Source organism: Pristiophorus japonicus, chromosome 32, assembly GCF_044704955.1.
Source record: "Pristiophorus japonicus isolate sPriJap1 chromosome 32, sPriJap1.hap1, whole genome shotgun sequence".
NCBI classification, from domain to species: Eukaryota; Metazoa; Chordata; class Chondrichthyes; family Pristiophoridae; genus Pristiophorus; species Pristiophorus japonicus.
In genome coordinates, this window is record NC_092008.1 from 3,044,059 (window position 1) to 3,070,802 (window position 26,744).

The 26,744-nt window shown below is 48.4% G+C and overlaps 1 protein-coding gene across 1 annotated transcript in view; it reads left to right on the plus strand.

Annotated features, from left to right (window-relative positions):
* The window catches only part of huwe1 (HECT, UBA and WWE domain containing E3 ubiquitin protein ligase 1), a 316,149-nt gene that overhangs the window by 52,053 nt on the left and 237,352 nt on the right, over positions 1-26,744 (plus strand). Inside the window, exons 2-3 of the mRNA XM_070869027.1 lie at positions 14,361-14,433; positions 22,772-22,870. Of these exons, the coding sequence (XP_070725128.1) occupies positions 14,389-14,433; positions 22,772-22,870 (144 nt within the window). The 5' untranslated portion in view covers positions 14,361-14,388. The remainder of the gene's footprint in view (positions 1-14,360; positions 14,434-22,771; positions 22,871-26,744) is intronic.

Consider the following 26,744-nt stretch of genomic DNA (forward strand, 5'->3'; position numbering starts at 1 on the left):
CATTGTTGCAAGTTGACAGATGCTTATTTCATCGCCCACCGGCTTTTACTGTCTCCACAAGTAGATCATCCTGTTTCCTCCGTGGCCTCGCCCCTCCCTACCTCTGTAATCTTTTTCAGCCTCACAATCCCACAAGATGTCTGCGCTCCTCAAATTCTGCCCTCTTGAGCATCCCTCATTATAACGGCTCAACCATCTGTGGCTGTGCCTTCAGCTGCCTGGGCCCCAAGCTCTGGAACTCCCTCCCTAAACCCCTCTCCCTCTCTTTCCTCCTCCAAGACGCTCCTTAAAACCGACCTCTTTAACCGAGCTTTTGGTCATCTGCCATAATTTCTTGTGTGGCTCGGTGTCAAATTTATCTGTTTTGTCTTGTAACACTGCTGTGAAGTGCCTAGGGACATTTTACTACATTAAAGGCGCTATATAAATACAAGTTGTTGGAGAGCCTATGGGACATAGTCTTGGGATAAGGGGTTGGCCAGCATGGACTGAGATGAGGAGGAATTTCGAGAATCTTTGGAATTCTCTGCCCCAGAGGGCAGTGGATACTCAGTCGTTGAGTATATTCAAGGCGGAGATCAGTAGATGTTTGGAACCAAGGGATATGGGGAATGGGCGGGAAAGTGGAGTTGAGGTGGAAGATCAGCTGTGATCTCACTGAATGGCAGCGTAGTCTCGAATGGCTGACGACTCCTAGTTCTTGTTATGTTACACGACTCGATAATTCATACTGATATTTGTCATTTCTCTGAGGGGGCACCGAAAGGGTGGTAGAGGCAGAAACCCTTATCGCACTTAAGTACTTGAATGTGTACTCGAAGTGCAGTAACCTACAGGGCTACGGACCGAGCTGGAAAGTGGACAGCTCTTTTTCGGCCGGTACAGACACACTGGGCCGAGTGGCCGCCTTGTGCGCTGTAAATTTCTAACTGATGAGCAGTGTGACAACTGATGGGCCGAGCACTGTGTTTTTCCAAAGCAGCAAATGAGAAGGATGGATTTAACTTTGAAGCTTGTTAACTTAATCATTTCTGTTTCTGCTCGTGTTATAGGGCGAGGAAAAAGCTGCTGGGTTTGTTGTTTTCGGTTGCACATCATCCTTGTAATGTCTTAATTGTTTTTTTGGCACCATTGACTGATCACAGGCCAGTGGACTCGTTAGATTTTTGTAGGGACCCACTGTTGGATTACTCATCCGTGTCACACACACACACACACACACACACACACACACACACACACACACACACACACACACACTGCGACTGGTAGATTGTTAGTCTGAAGTGGCATTTTGGATTAAATCCAGACAAGGGCTGTCTTTTTGAGCGAGTGGAGTGGCTTTTTGTGCACTGTGTGTCTGTTGGGAAAGCCAGTCATAAACTGATATTTCATTTTCATATCTTTATTATAAAATTGCATTTTGGCTTTGCTTAAGAGTGTACGGTTAATCTAAGTGGTCCTTTAATTATGCTGAGGTTGCCATATGTCTTTGTGCCGAGTATGCTCTTTGAAGTTTGGCTTCCATAGGTGATGGATATGCTGTACTGTCTGCACGCTGACTCTTGCTGTGATTTGTAATCTCTGGTGGAATGATGCTGACGGGCAGCTGTGTCATGAAGCCCTTTATGGTGCCACCTATATAAATACTTCAAACAGGCTTACCTTTTATAAAGAGAACTATTAATGAGGGCCGAACATCAAAATTGACTTATTGGTGCCTGGTATTCATGTTGTCGTATCATAGGCAGTCCCTTGGGGTCTTGCTTCCATGCTTAAAAATGAGTACTCTGGTAACTGAACTCATTTTGAAGGGTGGAAGATTTTCGGTTGCACATCATCCTCGTAATGACTTAATTGTTTTTTTGGCACCACTGACTGATCACAGGCCAGTGGACTCGTTAGATTTTTGTAGGGACTCACTGTTGGATTTTTGCATGCCTGACTCATCCGTGTACACACTAACACACACACACACACACACACACACACACACACACACACACACACACACACACACACCCCGACTGGTGGACTGTTAGTCTGAAGCGGCATTTTGGATTAAATCCAGACGAGGGCTGTCTTTTTGAGCTAGTGGAGTGGCTTTTTGTGCACTGTGTGTGTCTGTTGGGAAAGCCAGTCATAAAGATATGAAAATGAAATATCAGCTTATTATAAAATTGCGTTTGGCTTTGCTTAAGAGTGTACGGTTAATCTAAGTGGCCCTTTAATTATGCTGAGGTTGCCATATGTGTTTGTGCCGAGTATGCTCTCTGAAATTTGGCTTCCATAGGTGATGGATATGCTGTACTGTCTGCGTGAATTCTTTTAACGTGGGGTGACTATTGCACACCAGCCACTACACTGGATTGACTGAGCATGGTCTTGGTCCAGTGGCAAGGATTACCCAAGACGACTGGAGACCAGCTCTGCTGCATGTGTCAATACATACACACAAACTCAAACATACTCCCACTGTCCTCCTTCCCATAGGACCCCTCTCTACGTGGAATTTGTAGTCCGCAATGTGAGCCTCACCATCTCTCAGCCTCGCTATTGGCTCGTGCTGCGCCTTCCCTTGGTCTGTCCACGCTGCTCCGCCTCTGGGCTCCAACCTCCGCTCCTCTGTGCCTCGCCCGTCCTCTCCTCCGCTCCTTGTCCCTCGCCCCTCTGTCCGCTCCTCGTCCCTCGCCCGTCCCTCCCTCCCTCCGCTCTTCGACCCTCCCTCCCTCCCTCCGCTCCTCGCCCATCCCTCCCTCCATCTGCTCCTTGCCTGTCCCTCCCCACCTCCGCTCCTACAATATACATTAATGATTTAGACGAAGGAATTGAATGTAATGTCTCCAAGTTTGCGGATGACACTAAGCTGGGTGGCGGTGAGAGTTTTGAGGAGGATGCCAAGAGGCTGCAGGGAGACTTGGACAGGTTAGGTGAGTGGACAAATGCATGGCAGATGCAGTATAATGTGGATAAATGTGAGGTTATTCACTTTGGTGGTAAAAACAGGAAGGCAGAATATTATCTGAATGGTGACAGATTAGGTAAAGGGGAGGTGCGACGAGACCTGGGTGTCACGGTACATCAGTCATTGAAAGTTGGCATGCAGGTACAGCATGCGGTGAAGGCAAATGGCATGTTGGCCTTCATTGCGAGAGGATTTGAGTACAGGGGCAGGGAGGTCTTGCTGCAGTTGTACAGGGCCTTGGTGAGGCCACACCTTGAATATTGTGTACAGTTTTGGTCTCCTAATCTGAGGGAGGACATTCTTGCATTTGAGGGAGTGCAGCGAAAGTTCACCAGACTGATTCTTGGGATGGCTGGACTGACATGAAAGACTGGATCGGCTAGGCTTATATTCACTGGAATTTAGAAGAATGAAAGGGGATCTCATAGAAACATACAAAATTTTGATGGGATTGGACAGGTTAGATGCAGGAAGAATGTTCCTGATGTTGGGGCAGTCCAGAACCAGGGGTCACAGTCTAAGGATAAGGGGTAAGCCATTTAGGATCAAGATGAGGAGAAACTTCTTCACTCAGAATTGTGAACCTGTGGAATTCTCTACCACAGAGTTGTTGAGGCCAGTTCGTTAGATATATTCAAAAGGGAGTTAGATGTGGCCCTTACGGCTAAAGGGATCAAGGGGTATGGAGAGAAAGCAGGAATGGGGTACTGAAGTTGAATGATCAGCCATGGTCTTATTAAATGGTGGTGCAGGCTCGAATGGCCGAATGGCCTGCTCCTGCACCTACTTTCTATTTTCTATGTCCCACCTCACCTCACCTCTCTTTCTCCCCCCCCCCGCCCCTCGCACGTACTCTTCTCTTTTCCCCCCCCCCCCCCCCTCGTCCTCCCCACCTCGCATTGTTTCTGCTGCAGATGTAGATGTTACATTATTCCTGTCGATGTGATCTGGCAATAAATCTGGCCACACCTGGAATATTGTGCACAGTTTGGGTCTCCATAACCGAGGAAGGATATACTTGCCTTAGAAGGGAATGCAACGAAGGTTCACCAGACTGATTCCTGGGATGGGGGGGGGGGATTGCGATTGTCCTACGAGGATAGACTGAGTAGACTAGGTCTATATTCTCTGGAGTTTAGAAGAATGAGAGGTGTTCATTGAAACATACAAAATTCTTACAGGGCTTGACAGGGTAGATGCAGGGAGGATGTTTCCCCCGGGCTGGGAAGTCTAGAACCAGGGGTCACAGTCTCAGGATAAGGTGTCGGCCATTTAGGACTGAGAGGAGGAGGAGGAGGAATTTCTTCACTCGGAGGGTGGTGAATCTCTGGAATTCTCTGCCCCAGAGGGCTGTGGAGGCTCAGTCGTTGAGTATATTCAAGGCTGAGATCGATAGATTTTTGGAATCGAGGGAGTTAAGGTCAGCCTTGATCTTATTGAATGGTGGAGCAGGCTCTATGTTTCTATGAGTAGCCGACGACTCTTTATTGTGTTCCTAAAAGAGAATAGAAGACAAAGTAAATCTAGTAAGAACAATACACAGTATTAACCTAGCGCCTGGTCTGATCTTTGGGAGCATCCCCACGTGCATCTGTCAACCGATGAGGTTTACGCAGCACTGTGTAGGCGAAGGTGGCAGCCAATTTGCACACTGCAAGTTTCTACAAACTGACTGGATGAGTCATCTGTTTTCTGGTGATGGTGGCCAGTGCACCGAGCGGGTCAGCTCCCTGCTTCTCGCACACTCCCACCACCTTTCAGATCCAGGCGAACGGGGCTGAGGTTTATAGCAGAGACTTGAGCCCAGAACCTGCCAATTCAAATGAGAGTGGTAGCAGAATGCTAAACTGGTACGTTTGTAGTTTGTGTTATTGGAAATGGATATTTTCATCTGCTGAATACATTCGTCTGCGATCCATCCCCAAACTATTGTACTCCATAATTTGTTTTAAATAATTGCTTCCATTGTAGTTGTAGGGGGATGTTTATTCTTGCCGAGACTATGTTGGTGCCTGGCAGTACGAGCTGGAATTTTGCTATGCTGCCTTAATTTTCTTCCCTTTGTTCAGCTCTGGTAATTGTTCCTACGAGGTGTGAGAGCTCTCAGCTGATCCGGCTAGGTAGTGAGACTAGGGCGGTGTTTGGCAGGGGAAGATCACAGTTCAGGCCCATCAGTGTCCTTTCGCAACACGCGGACACACACGCTTTCACCAAGTGTTGCTGGTTCATGACCTGGTTCTTTTAATCCCTAGTCTTGTTGAGGGGGGGGAAAGAGAGGGTGGGGTACTGCAGTTAGTTTCAACAGCATCGTCGCCCTGCAAACTGTAGTGCAGTTACGCAAAGACGTGTCCGTTTCAATTGTGGACAGACCTTGATTTTTGCATCGCTGAGGCTTCCAATTAACTGAACATCAACCCCCCCTTTTTTTAAAAAAAAAGTGCGTCACTTTTTGCAGGCTGAGTAAATTCACTCCCTTTGTGCCCTCGTGCTAAAAATTCACTCCCATGTGCAGGAAGCTTCTTGTGGCCGATAGGCTTTTGCACACACGGCCTGCTGTCAATACACACTTTATATGGAATAGTGATTATGTTTTGCATTTGTTCTGCAATTATTTTTGCCGCCCGGTGTCGAATTGACTGCTCTGTCCTGTTTTTTTTTCTGGCTCTTTATTCAGTGAGCTTGCCTCTCTGTCGCTGCCATAGCTGTAGCTAATGCACAAACAGGAAAATTAATGCTGGTTGTCCCCAGCACTTCATTTTACTGTAAATAACCTTTTGAGGTTTTCAGATCCTCGGGTGCGCTATGAAAGCGCATTAGCCTAACCAGTAAGGGAGTGTTTTTATTTATCACCGTCTTGTCTGAGCTGCTCGCCACATAACTCATGGGTACTGCATCCTGCTGTGATCTAAAAATATACTTGGATTTATTGAAAGTGAAAGTAGATGAATAATAGATGATACAGCTCTATGCAGGAGCTGTGGAAAACCCCCACAGTCCGAAGTAGCTGTTGCCAGTGTCGGCTTTGAAAGACGTAGTCTGGATGCTGCCTGTTAATAAAGCATTGTCTGCCAATACTGATCGCCGTGATGGCTCTGTGTGGCGGCTGATGAATGTTGCAGCGCTGGAAGATTCGTGTTACTTCAAGTAGGGGAATGGGCGCACAGATTGAAGAGAAACCGATCAATCCAGTCCACTTTCTACCATATTGGGAGCCGGGTGATACAACACTGTGCGCTCGCTGCCTGAGGGAATGCACCGGCACTAATGCAGCGTGCAAAGGCGAGGGCCAGTTACTATTTGGCAGACCCGAGTTTCTTCAGGGGTAGTACTCGTGTCCCTCCTGCGGGTGAGATGACCAATTATCGTGGCAATTGAATCGCCGTCTTCTTCCCCCCCCCCCCCCCCCGCCCTCAAAATTAAAATCCTGTCTGTCAAAGACCAGGAGGTGAACTTGCTCTCTGTTGGGGCGAAGGGAATGGGCCGACCTATGGACCAATTTTCTGTTCTGAGAGATTTTGGGAGAAATTTGACGCACGACCAACGTTCCTGTTGAGCTGCTCGGTTATGCAGCGGCCTGGAGGTTCCGCACGCCGCTCACCAGCTTTATGCAAGGAAATTTGCACGGGCCACACAGCGAGGGGCCGCGCACCCCAAGACCGACCTCCGGACTTTGCCCCGAAGCTTGCCGATCAGACAAATTTTCGGGATGGTGTCGAACCTCGAGACACAAGGACTGACTGTCCCCTGTAAAGCTTCACACACTCCACATAATGGAGAGCCTGCCACTCATGCTTATTGTGCGTTTACGTATATCTTTAACAAGAAAATATTAGCAGTTTACAAGCCTATTTAGAAAGTGTGGGGAGACCAAGGAGTGTCGTTTTCGGTGTAGTCCCCATTGTTGAGTCCAGTTCGTTGGATATATTCAAGAGGGAGTTAGATGTGGCCCTTACAGTTAAGGAGATCGGGGGTTTGGAGAGAAGGCGGGAGTGGGGTACTGAAGTTGAATGATCAGCCATGATATTGAATGGCGGTGCAGGCTCGAAGGGCCCAATGGCCTACTGCACCTATTTTCTATGTTTCTATTATTAAAGCAATAGTATGAGCTCAAATGAACTGATGATGTAAGTCAACCCTTTTTAAAAAATACTAATTTCCTAATTTTGAGGTATATCATTAACTATTTTTTGTATAATATTTAAATGGGTAATGTCAGGACACCGTGTTTAACATTCAGTATGTGACACCAGAATAGTGAGACACCCAGTTGCCACAAAGCAGAGGTCAGAATGCATGTCCTAGAGCATGTTGTGGCCTCTCGTGTGTTTGATAGCTTCTCGAAGTCCAGCAGGTTCCCATTCGCAGTTTGCGCACTCGCGTGTCAGCTGGGCTCAGTAATCCTGCTCCTGCCTCGAGTCAGAAGGCTGTGGGCTTGAGCCCCGCTCCCGAAAGATTTGAACATATACTCCTGGTCGACAGTCCCAGTGCCATACCGAGGGAGTGCTGCATTTGGTGTCTTCCATCAGGTGGGATGTTAAACCAAGAACCTGTCTGCCAGTTCTGTTGGACATATCCAATGGCACTTTTTCCAAAGAGTGGCGAGTCCTGGCCAATATTCATCCCTTAACATAACAATTATGAGCAGGAGTCGGCCATACAACCCCTCGAGCCTGCTTTGCCATTCAATAAGGTCATGGCTGATCTTCCACCTCAACTCCACTTACCGCCATATCCCTTGATGTGCTTAGTGTCCAAAAACCTATCGATCGCAGCCTTGAATATACTCTGACTCAGCATCCACCGGCCTCTGGTACAGAGAATTCCAGAGATTCACCACCGTCTGAGTGCAGAAATTCCTCCTCATCTCAGTCCTATATGGTTGACCCCTTATCCTGAGACTCTCTGACTCCTGGTTCTAGAATCCCCAGCCCGGGGGAAACATCCTCCCCGCATCTACCCTATCAAGCACTCTCAGAATCTTGTATGTTTCAATGCGATCACACCTCATTCTCCTAAACTCCAGAGAGTATAGACCCAATCTACTTCATATCTCCTCGTAGGACAGCCCCCTCAACTCGGGGGTCAATCTAGAAGCTTTGTTGCATCGCCCCAAAGGCAAGTATACCCTTCCTTGGGTAAGGAGACCAAAGTTGGGTGATCTGAACTTGATTCAAAGAAGGACTTTTCATCCCTCAAATTACTTCGAAGTCTTGTGACTTATCTAGACGGACAGGGTGACCCGTGTTCCATATCGCCTGGATCCATGCTCTTCAGTGTCTGAGCTGCCTCTTGCCAAGTGGGTGAGTGCACAAATATAAACACATTGCCCCATAATGGTATCCGGATTATGACATAGTTGGCTCCTTTTACCTCAATCCGTTGCGTATACTTTCTCCGTGTAGGTAAATTGATGCAACATTGCTTTGACAAAGTATAAATGGTCCTCATTGCAGAGAACTGTACCATTCAGTATAATTGGAGAGTTTTCACTGACAAGAAATAGGAGCAGGAGTTGGCCATTCGGCCCCTCGAGCCTGCTCCACCATTTAATAAGATCATGGCTGATCTGATCATGGACTCTGCTCTACTTCCCTGCTTGCTTCCCTTGACCCTTTACTCCCTTATCGCTCAAAAATCTGTCTATCTCTGCCTTAAATATATTCAATGACCCAGCCCCCACAGCTCTCTGGGGCAGAGAATTCCACAGATTTACAACCCTCGGAGAGAAGAAATTCCTTCATCTCAGCTTTAAATGGGTAGCCCCTTATTCTGAAACTATGTCTCCTAGTTGTAGTTTCCCCTATGAGTGGAAATATCCCCTCTGCATCCACCTTGTTGAGACCTCTCATTATCTTAAAAGTTTCGATAAGATCACCTCTCATTCTTTTGAACTCCAATGAGTAGAGGCTCAACCTATCTTCATAAGTCAACCCCCTCATCTCTGGAATCAATCCAGTGAATCTTCTCTGAACTGCCTCCAATGCAAATATATCCTTCCTTAAATATGGAGACCAAAACTATATGTAGTACTCCAGATGTGGCCTCACCAATGGCCCTGTACAGTTGTAGCAGGACTTCTCTGCTTTTATACCCATCCCCTTTGCAATAAAGGCCAACATTGCATTTGCCTTCCTGATCACTTGCTGTACCTGCATACTAACCTTTTGTGTTTCATGCACAATTACCCTCTGTACTACAGCACTTTGCAATTTTTCTCCATTTAAATTATAATTTGCTTATCTTTTTCTGCCAATGTGGATAACCGCACATTTTCCCACATGATACTCCATCTGCCAAATTTTTGCCCACTCACTTAGCCTGTCTATATCCCTCTGCAGATTTTGTGTCCTCCTCACAATTTGCTTTCCCATCCATCTTTATCATCAGCAAACTTGGCTATGTTACACTGTCTCCTCTTCCAAGTCACTAATATAGATTGTAAATAGTTGACGCTGCAGCACTGATTCCCTGCGGCACCCCACTAGTTACTGTTTGTCAACCGTAATATGACACGTTTATCCCGACACTCTGTTTTCTGTTAGTTAGCCAATCCTCTATCCATGCTAATATATTGCCCCCAACTCAGTGAACTTTTATCTTGTGCAGTAACCTTTTATGTGGCACCTTGTCAAATGCCTTCTGGAAGTCCAAATACACCACATTCACTGGTTCCCCCTTATCCACCCTGCTCGTTACATCCTCAAAGAACTTCAGCAAATTTGTCAAACACTATTTCCCTTTCATAAAACCATGCTGACTCTGCTTGATTGAATTATGCTTTTCCAAATGCCCTGCTACTGCTTCCTTAATAATGGACTCCAGCATTTTCCCAGTGACCGATGTTAGGTTAAGTTTCCTGTTTTCTGTCTGCCTCCTATTTTAAATAGGGGCATTATATTTGCGATTTTCCAATCCACTGGGACCGTCCCGGAATCCAGGGAATTTTGGTAGATTACAACCCCAATGCATCCACTATCTCTGCAGCCACTTCTTTTAGGACTCTAGGATGCAAGCCATCAGGTCCAGGGGACTTGTCTGCCTTTAGTTCCATTATTTTACTAAGTACTACTATTAAGTTCCTCCCTCCCTATAGCCCCTTGATTATCGACTATTGGGATGTTTTTAGTATCGTGAAGACCGATCCAAAATAATTGTTCAAAGTCTCTGCCAGCCCCATGTTCCCCACTATTAATTCTCCAGTCTCATCCTTTAAGGGACCAAAGTTTACTTTAGCCACTCTTTTCCTTTTTATGTACCTGTAGAAACTCTTACTATCTGTTTTTATATTTCGTGCTAGCATGCTTTCATAATCTATCTTTCCCCCCCCCCTCTTTTTTTTTAGTTGTTTGCTGTCTTTTAAAAGTTTCCCAATCGTCTGGCCTCCCGCGAGTCTTGGCCACATTGTATGCCCATGTTTTCAATTTGATACCATCCCTTATTTCCTTAGTTATATTTAATAGTAGATACTGCAGGGGAATCGAATACGGCCAGGGTGATCTCCTGGACTAGTTTCGATCGCCTGGATGGGTCGGAAAGGAATTTTCCCAGTTTTTATTTTCCTCCCTAAATTGGCCTGGGTTTTTATCTGGTTTTTGCCTCTCCCAGGAGATCGCGTGGCTCCGGTTGGGGTGGAGTATAGAATGTTTCCGTATAAGGGGTGTCGCAGTTGTGTGGGGCGGACTGGTTGGGCTGGGTGCTCTTTGCCTTTCCGTCATTGTTCATAGGTTTATATGTAACCTTCAGGGCTTGCTGACTGTGGGCCGTGCGGCTCTTTGTCGGCCGGCACGGACACGATGGGCCGAAATGGCCTCCTTCTGCGCTGTAAATTTCTGTTCGTCACAGATAGTTATCCCTTCTTAGTCTTTCCTTCTCATTGGGATATATTTTTGTTGAGAGTTATGAAATATCTCCTTGAATATCTACCACTGCTCATCAACAGTCCCACATTTTAATCTATTTTCCTAGTCCATTTGGATCTGAGGCATTGAATCTCTGCAGTTCCCTCCGTCTGGTTGAACTATTCTGTGACCGTTTGCGGCTCTGCGGCTGTTGTCTCTCACAGCAGCGAGCTGGCGTGGAGTCTGGCTTCTGGCTTCGGCTTGGCGGTTACAGTTCTGCGCCAGTGTGGCGTGGCCTGTACAGCTGTGCCTGTAGCGCTGTGTCGGGAGCTTGCCCCGTTACGATCGAAGCCACGAAATTGCACCAACCCCAAATGACGCAGCGAAGTGGGAACCTGTTTTTAATTTATTCTAGGAGTTGTGCGATTAATCAGAATTAGTTTGTCCATTGGTCCTGCAATCGCTGCAAGAACTTCACCAATTACCGAGGCCATTATATTTTTGGGAGACCTAGGTGAAGGGTCAAAGTTCATAGTGCAGAGCACCACCAAGGTGGAAAAGTAGAAGTAACAGGCCTGGAACTTAATCCGTTGCGTTCGGGCTTGCTTGCGCTGAACTTTGATGTGTCTAGACGTCCTGGTTTTCATGGCTTCTACCTTGTTGGTTCCATGCAGCGAGTATGGGTTGCTCCCCATTCGCCCGGAGGTGCTGTGATTGGTGAAAACATGTCTGACCTTTTGAGCACCACGTACTGTCGCTGTCCTGAGTCGGCCTGGCTCAGCTTGGAGCCGTCTGCTTCTGTGCTGACAGTCTGTCCGTTCCACTCCCCACACTTCCAGCCACCTTCCTCCTCTTTTCTCGCCCCCCCTCCCCCAGGTTTTCAGCTCCTGAAAATACTTTTTCTTATGAGAAAGCAGTTAATGAAGCATACGGGATCATGAATAGAGGCATAGAGTACAAAAGTGTGGAAATGATGAACTTGTATAAAACTCTGGATCGGCATCAACTGGCATACTGTGTCCAATTCTAGGCACTGCACTTGAGGAAGGACCTTGGAGAGGGCGCAGAGAAGATTTACGAGAATGGTTCCAGGGATTTCAGTGACTGGGAGAGACTGGAGAAGCTGGGCTTGTTCTCCTTGGAGCAGAGAAGGTGGAGAGGAGATTTGATCGAGGTGTTCCAAATCATGAGTCTGGACAGAGTAGATCGAGAGAAACTGTTCCCATTGGTGGAAAGGTTGAGAACCAGAGGACACAGATTTAAGGTGATTGGCAGAAAAACCAAAGGCAATGTAGGATAAAACTCTTTTACACAGCGAGTGGTTAGGATCTGGAATGCACTGCTTGAAAGGGTAGTGAAGGCAGACTCGATCACTGCTTCCAAAAGGGGGTTGGATAATTACCTGAAGGAAAAAGATTTGCAGGGCTACGGGGAAAGGGCAGGGGAGTGGGACTGGCTGAGGTGCTCTTGCAGAGAGCCAGCATGGGCTCGCTGGGCCAATAGACCTCCTTCCGTGCAGTAACCATTCTATGACTCTTGTGTATACTTCATTCCATCCAAATGTGCCAAAGCTGACTTGAGGATGCAAAAACCCCCCAGGCTGACCCCCTCAAGACTTTTGACTTGTGTCACTTGGCAAAAGGTTTTAATGTATAAACAGAAAATGCTGTAAACGCTCAGCAGGTCAGGCATCATCTGTGGAGAGAGAGAGAAACCAAGTTAAAGCTTCAGGTCAACGCCCTTCATCAGAACTGATTTTAATGTTGTACTACCCGTAATTCTGTTCTTGGTTGGGTGATTTTGAAACTCGTGCCAGAGGTTCTCACAACCGTTGAGTTGACACTTATTAGTTGGAGCAAGGTGATTTTCTGCTTTTGAGTGGGGTGTGGTTTTGCAGTTTGACCTGTTGTGGTTGACGGGGGCCAGAAGCAGGGAGTGTGAATGAATGATGCATCACCAAGGCTCTGATTTCTCGTGGTCAGCCTATTGAGTAGTTTCGCACATTAAAAAATTGGCTGACCAGATTGGTTCATGTTTGGTTGTGCCTCGATGTTCCCCCCCCTCCTTGCCGAGGCCACAAACGTGCGGGCGGGCAGCCTGATCCGTGGCTTTCTGCTGGTGCTGCTCAGAGTTAACTGCTACCGCCCTCGTTGGGATTCCCAACAATGCGTCCCTGTTTGCAATATGGCCGAGGTTGGAAATTCCAGCTTTTACAAGTGTCCCAAATTTGACGGGCAGGATAAGACCAGCTGGTCCTTCAGTTCTGCCCTGCACTCGCGATGACCGGTGCATCGTGAAAGACTTGCATTTCTACAGCGCCTTCCACATCCTCTGGACCTCCCAAAGCCAGTGAAGTACTCTCTGAAGTGTAGTCACTGTTGCAATGTAGGAAATGTGGCAGCCAACTTCCGCACAGGAAGTTCCCACTGACAGAAATGAGAGTGGTCAGATCATCATCAAATGTTGAGTGAGGTACAAATATTGGCCAGAACTCCGAGGATGACTCCCCTGCTCTTTGAAATAGTGGCTGAGGGATCTTTTGCGTCCACCCGACAGGGCCGATTGGGCCTCGGTTTAACGTCTCATCCGAAAGACGGCCCCTCCGACGGTGCGCCGCCCGGGAGTGTCGGTCTCGATTTTTTTTTGCTTGAGCCCACAACCTTCTGACTCGGGTGAGAGTATTGCCCACTGAGCCACCGCTAACGCTAAACATTTCACCTCTGTCTACGCTGTTCTAAAGTAAACTGACCGAAGTCCTTGAGCCTATCTGCAGTCGCTGAAGTTCTTTAAGCTGGGTATCAATATTGCAGCTTTTCTCCGAACCGTTTGCAAGACCACTATCGCCCACCACGTGGGGGGGTGGACCAAACCGGGCCCAGTACTCCAGATGTGAAAAGGGCAGTCAGCTGTATATTGCCGCACGCTCCACGGGCAGCAGCTCGCGAGGACGGTTCTGTGGTGGCTGCCATCCCCCAGCAGCAGCACGCCCATGGCCAATTTTGGGTCTGCACGGTCAGCTCTCCCGCCCAGCGCCACCCCTACATGGGGGTGGTAGCCTAGTTTTGTTTCTCCTGGACTTGCAATTTAGCAGGCAAGACTTCAAACCCTACCATGACAATTGCGTAACTGAATTCAACAAAAAAAGAATAAAGCTGACTCTGAAAGTTGTTTGATGGTTTAAAAAAAAAAAAAGTTTTGCGTGTTCACTACTGTCCTTTAGGGTAGGCAACCTGCCCACCCCTACCCGATCTGGACTCTCACCTGCAGAGTTGACACTTCGTACCCCTGGTGCCATCCTGGGCGAGGTGTTTAATAGTGCATTGCCAGCGATGCCCACATGAAACAAATTCTAAATGCTGAAGACTATTTCGGGCGCAGGAAATAAAAACACAAGTGGGCGCATTCTTCGGTTTTACTTCTGCAAGTGGTTTCTTTAAAAGCTCCTGCAGGTTGCAGGCTATTTTTAAACCGTGAAATATTGTGTATGTGTTTTATCAAATTGTGTATGTCATAATCCACCCTTGCTGCTTGTTCAAACGGTTTTCATTTTCTTGCAGAACTAGATTGTAGAAACAGAAAGAAAAAATGAAAGTCGACAGAACGAAGCTGAAGAAAACTCCAACTGAAGCGGTGAGTTTCTGCACGTGGTCCTCCCCTTTCTGCACGTGGTTTGCTTGTATTCTGTCTGTCCTGTGCAATGTGTGACCTTCGCTCGACGGTGGAAATCATACAGCTGCCTTGCTCCAGTACAGCGCGCTCTTAATTCACAGCATCTGATCACCACCTTTAGGGCGCACTGGCTGCATGCAGTCCAATCTTCAAACACGGGAAGACTAAGAGCAGGCCATTCAGCCAACTCTAGTCTGCAATTCATTCAGATCCTGCCTGATCTGCCGTTTTCCCCGCCTGTGCTCGTGGTGAGACCACGCCTGGAGTACTGTGCACCGTTTTCGTCTTGTCTAAGGAAGGATATACTCTTGGAGGCGGTGCAACGGAGGTTCACTAGATCGATTTCTGGGATGAGGGGGCTGTTGTCAAAATCTCTACCTCCGATAAATGACTCCGACACTTTCAGCTCCGGCAGAAGTTTCTTTAATTTACTTGCTAGCAAGGGAAAGGTCACACTCAGTCAATGGCTAAGTGAACACCTCCGAAATGGTACAGTTTCACAAGATATTTATACAGTAAAACCCAAGTTATGGCCTCTCCCTGTGTATTGGCTCTGTCTCGCAGTCAGTGAATACAGATAGAGTTAATTGCTACATCCATGTCCTGACATGGTTTCCAGATATTTCCTTTTGTCAGGGTTATTAGTTGGCCAGCCGGCCATTACTCCATGAGAGTGTGGTAATGAGCTATCACCTGCCTTGCATTGTGTCAGGATTGTCCAGTTTCTTGGTCAGTTATCTTTTTGCATCAAATGGATGAGGTCTCGACAAGAGATAATGGCTGGTGGTTTGAGTACTTCAAAGGGTGGGGTGGCGTGGAACTGGTGTCGTATAGACAATAGGAGAGCACTTTGGGTGGGGGGTACTTGTCTCAGCAGGACTTAGCCACCAGACAACTAGGAGGCATCAGCCCTTTCAAGCCAGGTTTAGCTGTTTATGCAAGCTGACTGCTTCATGCAGAAATTTCTGGAAGGACCAGGACTCCATCTTGTTATATATTAAAAAGGGCACAAAAATACCGTGTGGTATCAGCTTGGATAAAAATACATTTCCACACTGTCTTACGATGAGATTGTGTAGAATGGGCCCATACACTTGAGTTTAGAAGAATGAGAGGTGATCTCATTGAAACATACAAGATTCTGAGGGGGATTGACAGGGTAGATGCAGGGAGGATGTTTCCCCCCCGGGCTGGGGAGTCTAGAACCAGGGGTCTCACAGTCTCGGGATAAGGGGGTCGGCCATTTAGGACTGAGATGAGGAGGAATTTCTTCACTCGGAGGGTGGTGAATCTTTAGAATTCTCTGCCCCAGAGAGCAGTGGATGCTGAGTCTCGGAATATATTCAAGGCTGAGATCGATCCTTGATACCGCACACATCTACAGCAATTCCCCCCCCCCCCCCCCCCCAAAAACAAATTACCTGAACGGCACCTCGAAGTCCTGCAACCTCTATCACCAAGAAGGTGGAATTTTTGAACCCAGAGGGCTGTGGAGGCTGTCGTTGAGTATATTCAAGGCTGAGATCGATAGATCTTTGGACTCTAGGGGAATCGAGTGATCGGGCGGGAAAGTGGAGTTGAGGTGGAAGATCAGCCATGATCTTATTGAATGGCGGAGCGGGCTCGAGGGGCTGAACGGCCTCCTCCTGTTCCTAATGTAACAGGCTCGAGGGGCTGAACGGCCTCCTCCTGTCCCTAATGTAACAGGCTCGAGGGGCTGAACGGCCTCCTCCTGTCCCTAATGTAACAGGCTCGAGGGGCTGAACGGCCTCCTCCTGTCCCTAATGTAACAGGCTCGAGGGGCTGAACGGCCTCCTCCTGTCCCTAATGTAACAGGTTCGAGGGGCTGAACGGCCTCCTCCTGTCCCTAATGTAACAGGCTCGAGGGGCTGAACGGCCTCCTCCTGTCCCTAATGTAACAGGCTCGAGGGGCTGAACGGCCTCCTCCTGTCCCTAATGTAACAGGCTCGAGGGGCTGAACGGCATCTTCCTGTCCCTAATGTAACAGGCTCGAGGGGCTGAACGGTCTCCTCCTGTTCCTAATGTAACAGGCTTGAGGGGCTGAACGGTCTCCTCCTGTTCCTAATGTAACAGGCTTGAGGGGCTGAACGGCATCTTCCTGTTCCTATTGTGTTCCTAAAGGAGAATAGTAGACTAATTAAATAGAGTAAGGAGGCGATAGACTATTAACCGTTTAACTACTTTAATGCATAAGCAACAGCAGCTTGCATAATTAATTTTTTAGAAAAAAAAACTGGTCAGCAGTGCTGAAAATATCTCCTGTGCCACACTCCGGTTCTCTGCTCCATCCGTCCAACCTCTGCTCTCAACCCTTCCCACTCCCTTCAGGGCCTGCTGCACTTCACAACTGTGCATTTAACATTGCTGTGACCCGTGATGCTCGAGGGAAGGTAACTGTGCTGGCCCCAGTGTGTGTGTGTGGACCCATGTCGCTCTTTTAGTTAAGTGTCTGGCACAGCTTGGAGGGTTCTCCTTCCTAGTTTTATTTCGGAGACACGCTGCGGGGGGAAGGTTTGCTGGAGGAGGTTTCGCACTGCGCGCGCACGCGTGCTTCCCCGCATTGACATCAAACGTGGCTTGCATCAGCACGCCAGGGCCATTGGAGGGAGCAGCGTGCGGCGGCATAACACTGCAGGGAGCAGCGCGTGCTGCTGCAGGAGGGCGACGGCTACGAAGCCAGGTCGCTGATTGCAGAGCGGGTAGGCACAGCCGGAGGGGCGAAGGAGTGGCTAGAGTCTGTAGAGGGAAGTGACTGGGGTCCAGGAGAGGGGTGAATCTGGGGCCCAGAAGGGGCGAGAGCGCGGGCCCAGCCCGCACTGTGATATGTGTGCGCACTAGATCCGTGCAGCAGAGCTGGTCTCCAGTTAGTCTTAGTTAACCCTTGCCACTGGACCAAGGCCTAGCTCTGTCAAGCCCATGTGGTGGCTGGTGTGCAACGGCCATCTCACGTCACAAAAAATCCACCCTTCAGGATGTAGTTCGGGATCTGGAATATTAGGTCCTTCATTGAAACACCTGTGAATATTGTGTTCAGTTTTGGTCTCCTAATCTGAGGAAGGACATTCTTGCTATTGAGGGAGTGCAGCGAAGGTTCACCAGACTGATTCCAGGGATGGCAGGACTGACATGAAGACTGGATTGACTAGGCTTATATTCACTGGAATTTAGAAGAATGAGAGGGGATTTCATAGAAGCATATAAAATTCTGACAGGATTGGCCAGGTTAGATGCAGGAAGAATGTTCCCGATGTTGAAGTCCAGAACTAGGGGTCACTGTCTAAGGATAAGGGGTTAACCCATTTAGGACCAAGATGAGGAGAAACTTCTTCAGAGAATTGTGAACCTGTGGAATTCTCTACCACAGAAATCCATTTCGTTATATATATTCAAAAGGGAGTTAGATGTAGCCCTTATGGCTAAAGGGATCAAGGGTATGGAGAGAAAGCAGGAATGGGGTACTGAGGTTGCATGATCAGCCATGATCATATTGAATGCTGGTGCAGGCTCAAAGGGCCGAATGGCCTACTCCTGCACCTATTTTCTGTGTGTGCGCGCTCGGTCTGTGCAGCAGAGCTGGTCTCCAGTCGTCTTGGGTAATCCTTGCCACTGGACCAAGACCTAGCTCTGTCAAGCCTGTCTGGTGTGCAACGGCCATCTCACGTTTATTTAAAAAAAAAATCCACCTGGAATATCGGGTCCTTCATTGAAACACCTGTGAATTTATCCCTTTTTGGCGTGGAAACAAGTCATCCTCGCTTCGAGGGACTGCCTCTGATGATGAATAGAAAAGGCTTGCATTGTGATCAAGGTGTGTCTCCTTCACCTGATGGATGCCTACTGCAACCCTCGTGGTCCCTGACGTGTGGCTCTTACGTGATCAAATGGGTTTCCCTTCCCCTGTGGGATTGTGCATCAGGCAGGGGATTCCAGCCAAGAGCTGGGGCTGTTTCATGTATCACACCACTGTTTACTAGATCACCAGGGTAGAGGAATTCCACCCTGGGGCACTAAGCCGGTACAATAGAGCTGTCTATTGTTTTTTTTTCCAAATGTATGACTGCAAAGTCTGAGTCATAGTTGTGGTGCCTGGAAGCAGAGTGAGCATAAGAACATCAGAATTAGGAGCAGGATTCAGTCCCTCGAGCCTGCTCCGCCATTCAATAAGATCACGGCTGATCTTCCACCTCAACTCCACTTTCCCGCCCGATTCCCCGAGCGTCCAAAAATCTATCGATCTCTGCCTTCAATATACTCAATGACTGAGCTTCCAAAGCCCTCTGGGGCAGAGAATTCCAAAGATTCACCCCCCCCCCCACCTCTGAGTGAAGAAATTCCTCCTCATCTCAGTCCTAAATGGCCGACCCCTTATCCTGAGACTGTGACCCCTGGTTCTAGACTCCCCAGCCCCGGGGGGGGGGGGGGGGGAAACACCCTCCCTGCATCTACCCTGTCAAGCCCTGTCAGAATTTTGTGTTTCAATGAGATCACCCCTCATTCTTCGAAACTCCAGAGGATATAGGCCTGGTCTGCTCAATCTCTCCTCATACAATTGTATCCGGATGGTAGTCTTAAATGTAATTTCTTCTTCCTACTTTCCCTGCCCCTCTCCCTCTGCTGTGTCATTTCTTTCATTTCTGACTAACAGCCTTCCTTGTATCTGGTTTTGCTCTTGATTTTCTATTGGTTTCCTTGTTCCAAAATGGGTCCTGACCATTTTTATTTTCACCCCGAAGGTCTCCGGATTGATGTCTGTGTTTACATAGAAACATCGAAAATAGGTGCAGGAGCAGGCCAATCGGCCCTTCGAGCCTGCACCGCCATTCAATAAGATCATGGCTGATCATTCACCTCAGTATCCCATCCCAGCCTTCTCTCCATACCCCCTGATCTCCTTTTCTCCCCCCACTTCCCCCCCAGCTGCAAGGGCCACATCTAACTCCCCCCTGAATACGTCCAGCGACCAGGTGAATCCCGCCTCGGGCGACTTGTAATGCCGGACGGGGTGCCGTGCTTGCTTGCGGGTGGTTTTTGCAGTTCTATCTGGGTGTTCGAAGCTGAGGAATGCTCGAGGGGGAGAGTCAGAGACGCTTGAGGGGAGATTTAATGGTGTTGAAAATGCTGAACGCATCTGATAGTAAATAAGTAACTCTTTCCACTGGCAGGAGGGTTGCTCACCCAGAGATTTGAGATATTTGGCAAATGAACCGGTGGAGGGGGGGGGGGGGATACAATTTTTATTTACGCAGCGAGTTGTGAACTGGAATACACCGCCTGAAAGAGGCAGGATTAGCAGACTCAATAATAACTTTGGGAAGGGAATTGGATGTACACTTGCAAAGAAAACGTTTGCAGCGTTACTGGAGTGGGACTGATTGGATCCGGTGGGCCAAATCGCCGCCTCCTGTGATGTATGATCGGCAGACGATTTCGCCCACCGCCAAATGCCGGCACATGGTATCCGCCTGGAGGAAATCCTTTCAAAAGGCCCGTACAGAGGTTCCCCCAGCCCCCAGAGTACAGGCCTGCTCTTGGTCAGCCTGCGTCGTGCTGGAAGGCGGATTACACGCGGTGCTCCCTTGCCCTTCCACGGTTGGTCTCTTGTGTTTGCGTCGCTGTTTTCTTAACGTGTAGGAGTTCGGCCAGTAGAGTGAGTGAAGTGGGCAGAGGTTCCCCATGCGCCTGTTTCACGGACCTGAAAGAGCGTGTGACTTTTTAATGAGGTCACATTCATTGCAGGCACTCCAGTTTGCTCTTTAAAAAAAAGACTTTGATTTATACAGCGCCTTTCACGACCACCGGACGGTTCCAAGCGCTTTACAGCCAATGAAGTACTTCTGGAGTGTAGGCACTGTTGTAATGTGGGCAGCGCGGCAGCCAGTGTGCGCACAGCAAGTTTCCACAAACAGCACTGTGATAATGATCCAGATCATCTGTTTGTGATGTTGATTGAGGGCTAAATATTGTCCAGCTCTTCGAAATAGTGCCAGGAGATATTTTTACGTCTACCTGAGGGGGCAGACGGAGCCTCGGTTTAACGTCTCATCCAAAAGACGGCACCTCCAACGGCGCGGCGCTCCCTCGGCACCGCACTGGAGCGTCGGCCTAGATTTATGTGCTCAAGTCCCTGGAGTGAGACTTGAACCCACATCCTTCTGACTCCGAGGCGAGTGTGCTGCCCACTGAGCCACAGCAAGGTGAAAAACTCATCTTGATTTAAAAGCGCGAGCTGGAGGTACTGGCCACTAACGCTGCTTTTCCATAACTGGCTGCTGGGAGGCGCGAGAGTTTTCTGCAATTACTGGTATTTCAGCTGCCCTGGCAGCAATGTTTTCCCCTAATGTGTTTTGGGTGCACGGGTCCCTTTATCTCCCTGCGTGGCCCATTCAAACGTGTGCACAGCGCGCAATTTGAAAAGCGTGTCCCGGGCTATGCGGGACCTCTGACCAAGGAGCTCTGTCTGCCCCCTCCCTGTTTCCAGGGTGCTGGAGAGGCGACACATTCCTCTTCACGTGCCTTCCAGCAGCCAGTTACAGGAAAGCAGCACTCTGAGCCAGTTCCCCATCGTATGCTCTTGACAATTGAGTTTGAATGTGTCAAGGATGCCGTGCTTGGCTGGTGTATTTTGCTAGTTGCTAATTAGAATAATTTAAATTAAATTAGCACCTCTCGAGTGTCACATGCTTTGAACATCTGAAGTAATGCTGCAGATATATATATATATATATATGTGGGCCCATCAGCATCTGCAGGAGAATAATCAGGAGGGCAGAGATTTAACGTCAGCGGTAGAAGGATTAGAAGGGGAGTTGAGGAGAACTTTCTTCGCCCAGAGTGTGATGGAGTCTGGAACTCACTGCCTGAAAGGGAAAGCCTTATCACAGTTTAAAAAGTACCTGGACGTGCACCCGAAGTGCCGTAAGCTACAGGGCTACGGACAGAGAGCTGGAAAGTGGCTCTTTTGGCCGGCGCGGATGCGATAAGCCGACATGGCCTCCTATGCTGCTGACCCGACAAGCTGGTGAAGTAGTCAGTCATGCTACACCTTTCCAGCTGCTTTACTCGAGCCTTTCAAACACGCCGGAATCGGTGTGAACATGTTTCTAGGGTCTGGTGGATCTGCCAAGATTCCTGGACGGGGGAGGAATTCAAGTGGAGTTGTTCAAGACGGTCGCGGTAATTTATTGTGCACTGGGAGAAGGTTGCGCTGCAGGCACGCATGCTCAGCAAACACTTGGCGGGGAATCTTGGCGTTTGTTGTCGGATGTGTTGGCACGGTGATTTCTCCTGACTTCCCCTACAAGGCATTCAACTCCGGACTGTGCGGAGATGAACTTGGAATTTTCAGTGTGTGGGTTTAACTCCTTGATTGCACTGGTCGTGTACCATCGCCAGCTCATGCCCAGATCAGGCTAAAACACACAGTATTTGGTGCCTTCCTGGGACCAGGAGTCGCAGTGGCAGGGGTGCCTAGTATAGTCCTTCCTCCAGAACGATGGCCTCCCTCCCCGGTGGTGCGAGGGCATGTCGTGGGTTTCTGAACGGATTCTGAGCTGGCCAGTGAGCCATGAACGCTCACATCACGGCACAAACGCTCTGAATTGGTGTGGGTCGCCATGGAACGGAAGTCAGTCATGACCAAGCAGACCATACAGGGTGTGTGCGCGGTTACCGTAGAAATTACCGGCAGAGAAGGAAGCCATTCGGCCCATGTCTCTGACCCGAGTTATTGACCTCGAAATGGGTCCTTCCTCTCCACCCTATCTTGGGTGATGGGAATAAATGTGGACTAGGACATTGGGAGAACCCCCCCTGCACCTCTTCGAATAGTGCTATGGGTTCTTTTACACCACCTGAGAGAGCAGCTGAGATTCGGTGGGGGGAGTGGGAGTGGAAGGAATATTTTTTTTGAAAGACAGCCCCTCCGGCAGCGCGGCGCTCCCTCGGTGCTGCCCCTCTGACAGCGCGGTGTGGCGCTCCCTCATTCCCTTTTATTGCAAGTACTTTGGTGAACCATTCTGCTGGGGGAGGGCGAGAGCCCAGTGCCCACGTAAGTATTTTATCCAGTGAGGTGTTAGTGTCTTGGTGCATGTAGTTGGTGCTGAGGTGATAGTTTCGCTTTCTTTAAAGTGGTGGAAAGTTTTGAAGCACTGCCGTCCTGCCAGATTGAGTTGCAGTTCCCCCTTTATAAGTTGCGAGTTCTTCGCCTATGATATTTGGTAATAGGCGGCCAGCGTTTGTCCCAAGTTAATGTGACTGTGTTCTTTCCCACCCTCTCCAGCCTGCTGACTGCCGAGCTCTGATTGATAAGCTGAAGGCCTGCAATGATGAACAGCTCCTGACGGAACTTCAGCAAATCAAGACATGGAATATCGGAAAGGTAGGACTTAGCGGCCGTCTTCCTCGCGTATGTGCGGCGATAGGTAACCCAATGCTCTAAGACAAGGCTGTGAGGCACATGTGATCTGTGCAGCAATAGGTAACTAATGCTCTGATACAGGGCTGTGAGGTACATGTGGTCTGTGCGGCAATAGGTAACTAATGCTTTGATACAGGGCTGTGAGGCACATGTGGTCTGTGTGGCAATAGGTAACCAATGCTCTGATACAGGGCTGTGAGGCACATGTGGTCTGTGTGGCAATCGGCAACCAATGCTCTGATACAGGGCTGTGAGGCACATGTGGTCTGTGTGGCAATAGGCAACCAATGCTCTGATACAGGGCTGTGCAGCCTGTGAGGCATCTGGTCTGTCCAGCAATGATATAAGCCTGTGAGGCACATGTGGCTTGTGAGCCTGGTCAATATGGCCCACGAATCCCTGGCAAACGCCGTTCTATGTGGGCTTGCATTCCTTGCTTGGGCTAGTCCTGGTGGTTTGGAAAGGGGCTGTTCCCAGTGCTGTGGATAAATCCTAGACGCCGAGATTTGTTGGTATCAGCAGCTTGAGATACAAGAGCGCACAGACTTGTACGTGGCCTTCAAGGCTCTCTGCTGTGCACCGATGTTCCCTGTAAGCTGCGCTTTGTTCTGCGTGGCCTGTTTCTTTAAATGTGCGGTCCCGTTAAATGTCTGCGCATGCGCGGTCTTTACACTAATAGCCGGTGAGCGGCCTGCGCGGGATCTTGCAGATTACTGCGTTGCCGCCTGAGTACTTTAGCAGGAACATTGATATGAGCACCTGCAGCACCACGAAGACAGAATTACGTAGAAATTTCAGCATGGGAACAGGCCATTCGGCTGAACCAGTCAGCGTTGACGTATATCCTCCACATATTCAGTAGTCCCCCATCCTGTGCGATATTCCCGCATCTCTCCAGTTCCTTCAACAACTACCTATCTGACCTGTTTTTGATTTAAAAAAAAAAATGCATCTTTACAGCGCCGTTCAGGACGTCCCAAAGCGCTTAATTATATTTGACGTATGGTCACTGTGCAGGAAACGCAGCAGTCAGTGTGCACGCACCAATGTGTTGATGACTAGATGATTTTTTTTTAAGCGACATAGTTTCTGCTTCAGTCACTAATGAGGAGAAATGTCTTCTCCGAGGGTTGTGAATCTGGAATTCGCTGCCTCGGGAGAGCTGTGGAAGCCGGGACATTAAATAAATTTAAGACAGAAATACAGTTTCTTGACCGATGAGGGGTTATGGGGAGCGGAGTCCTTGATCGGATCAGCCATGATCGTATTAAATGGCGGAGCAGGCTCGAGGGGCTGTATGGCCTACTCCTGCTATTTCTTCTTTAACTCCGGTAGTTCATTAAACAGCCTCATAACTTGTGTTTTTGTTTTAAATAGAGACGTTTCTACTGCTCTGTCCTAAATCGCTTGCATTTAATATGCCCACCACTTCTCGACCCTTCACACACCAGAACTGGTCTCTCTCTCTCTACAAAAACATCCCCAATTTTTCATGTCTTATTTTATATTTCCTCACTCAGCAGCATCCTGTTAAATTGACGTACCTTCGCTCTGTTGTCTTAACGTCCTTCCAAAAGATTGAAGCACCCCTCCCTCATATCATCCAGTTTCTTTTGTCCAATCTTGTACCTCATTCCTTTTGCTGCTTATAACCGGTTAATTTGATAGTCTTCCTATTCCCTTCATTCTTGCATTGGAGGCTGTTCAGAGAAGACTGATTCCAGAGATGAGGGGGTTGTCTTATGAAGAAAGGTTGGGTCTCTACTCATTGGAGTTCAGAAGAATGAGAGATGATCTATTGAAAGTTATAAGATAATAAGGGGGTTTGACAAGGTGCATGCAGAGAGGATATTTCCACTCATAGGGGAAACTAAAACTAGGGGCCATTGTCTCAGAATAAGGGGTTGCCCATTTAAGACAGAGATGAGGAGAAATTTCTTCTGGTGAATCTGTGGAATTCTCTGCCCCAGAGTGCTGTGTTCATTGACTATGTTTAAGGGGGAGATACAGATTTTTCAGCGATAAGGGAGTAAAGGGTTATGGGGAGCGGGCAGGGAAGTGGAGCTGAGCCCAAGATCAGATCAGCCGTGATCTTATTGAATGGCGGAGCAGGCTCGAGGGGCCGAATGGCCGACTCCTGCTCCTGTTTACGTTCCATAATACATGCTATCCCGTTTTGCTAAATGCTTTTAATTCATTTACCTCTTCTGTTGCTACCTTTTCTTATTTCCTTTATCTTCCCCACTCCTATCTCTATCCCCATTCTAGTTTACGTAACCCTTCAGAAAGTCTAGGGGCTCCTGCAGTAAATTACAAGTGTGTGCAGCTGTATAAGGTATTGATGAGGCCACACCTGGAGTACTGCGTGCAGTTTTGGTTTCCATATTTACGAAAAGATGTACTTGCTTTTGGAGGCAGTTCAGAGAAGGTTCACTCGGTTGATTCCGGAGATGAGGCGGTTGTCTTATGAGGAAAGGTTGAGTAGGTTGGGCCTCTATTCATTGGAATTCAGAAGAATGAGAGGTGATCTTATCGAAATGTATAAGATTATGAGGGGGCTTGACAGGGTGGATGCAGAGAGGATGTTTCCACTGAAGGGAGACTAGAACTAGGGGGCATAATCTTAGAATAAGGGGCCGCCATTTAAAATTGAGCTGAGGAGGAATTTCTTAGGATTGTAAATCTGTGGAATTCGCTGCCTCAGAGCTGTGGAGGCTGAGTCATTGAATATATTTAAGGCGGAGATAGACAGATTTTCACTGAGCGATAAGGGAGTGAAGGGTTATGGGGAGCGGGCGGGGAAGTGGAGCTGAGTCCATGATCGGATCAGTATTAAATGGCGGAGCAGGCTCGAGGGGCCGTATGGCCTACTGCTCCTATTATGTTCTTAAACAGGCCATTCAGCCCATCTGCTCCCTGTCGGTGATTATGCTCCGCACCAGCCCCCTCCCACCCCTCCATCTCACCCCATCACCATCTCCTATTTCTTTCTCCCCCATGTGTTTATCCAGCCTCCCCTTAAATGCATCGATACTATTCGCCTCAACCCCTCCCTGTGGCAGTGAGTTCCGCATTCTCACCGCTCTCGGGGTAAAGACGTTTCTCCTGAATTCCCTGTTGGATTTGTTAATGACTGTCTTATATTGATGGCCCCTAGTTCTGGTCTCCCCCACAATAGTGGACACATCTCCTACGTCTACCCTCTCAAAATATATAGTGACAAGACAAAATTATGGACTTGTGCTCCCCCCCCCTCCCCCCCCCCCCCAACCCTGCCCACTAACCAAATGCTCATTATCTCTTGGGTCTGTGATTATTGTCGGCCTCACACTTCAGTCTTTCTGAGCCCCGTCTGTATGTACTGTAATCTTTAACTTTACACCTTTTGGGTTCCCTTTTGTGATCTTGATGTTCTGGCCTTCTAGTACATGACGTGGAAAGAGAAATTGTTCCACAGCACTGTGTAGATCAATAAGGGATGATATTTTTAAAAAGGAGATTGCAAAATTACCGAATAAATATGTATTGCATGCAGACTACCTCCAGGTTCAAGTGTCTCGGTCAGTCGGTCCCTTTTTTGACCAGATCTTCTGCGATTCCCTCTTTCCAATGGGGAAAAACAACATCCAGAGGTCTCGCATTTATCAAAAACTTCCTCTTAAAAGGAAAAAAAGGATGTTAATTTTTTGGAGGGGATTCAGTCGAATTGCAGCTCTGTCGGTTGGTGGCCGGTGGGGGCAGGGGGTGGTGGAGGAAGGAATGAAATACTGGGGTGGGGGGTGGGGGGGGGCTCTTAGTGCTTGGTGTGTAGTGTCTGTTTCGACCTGTTGATCCC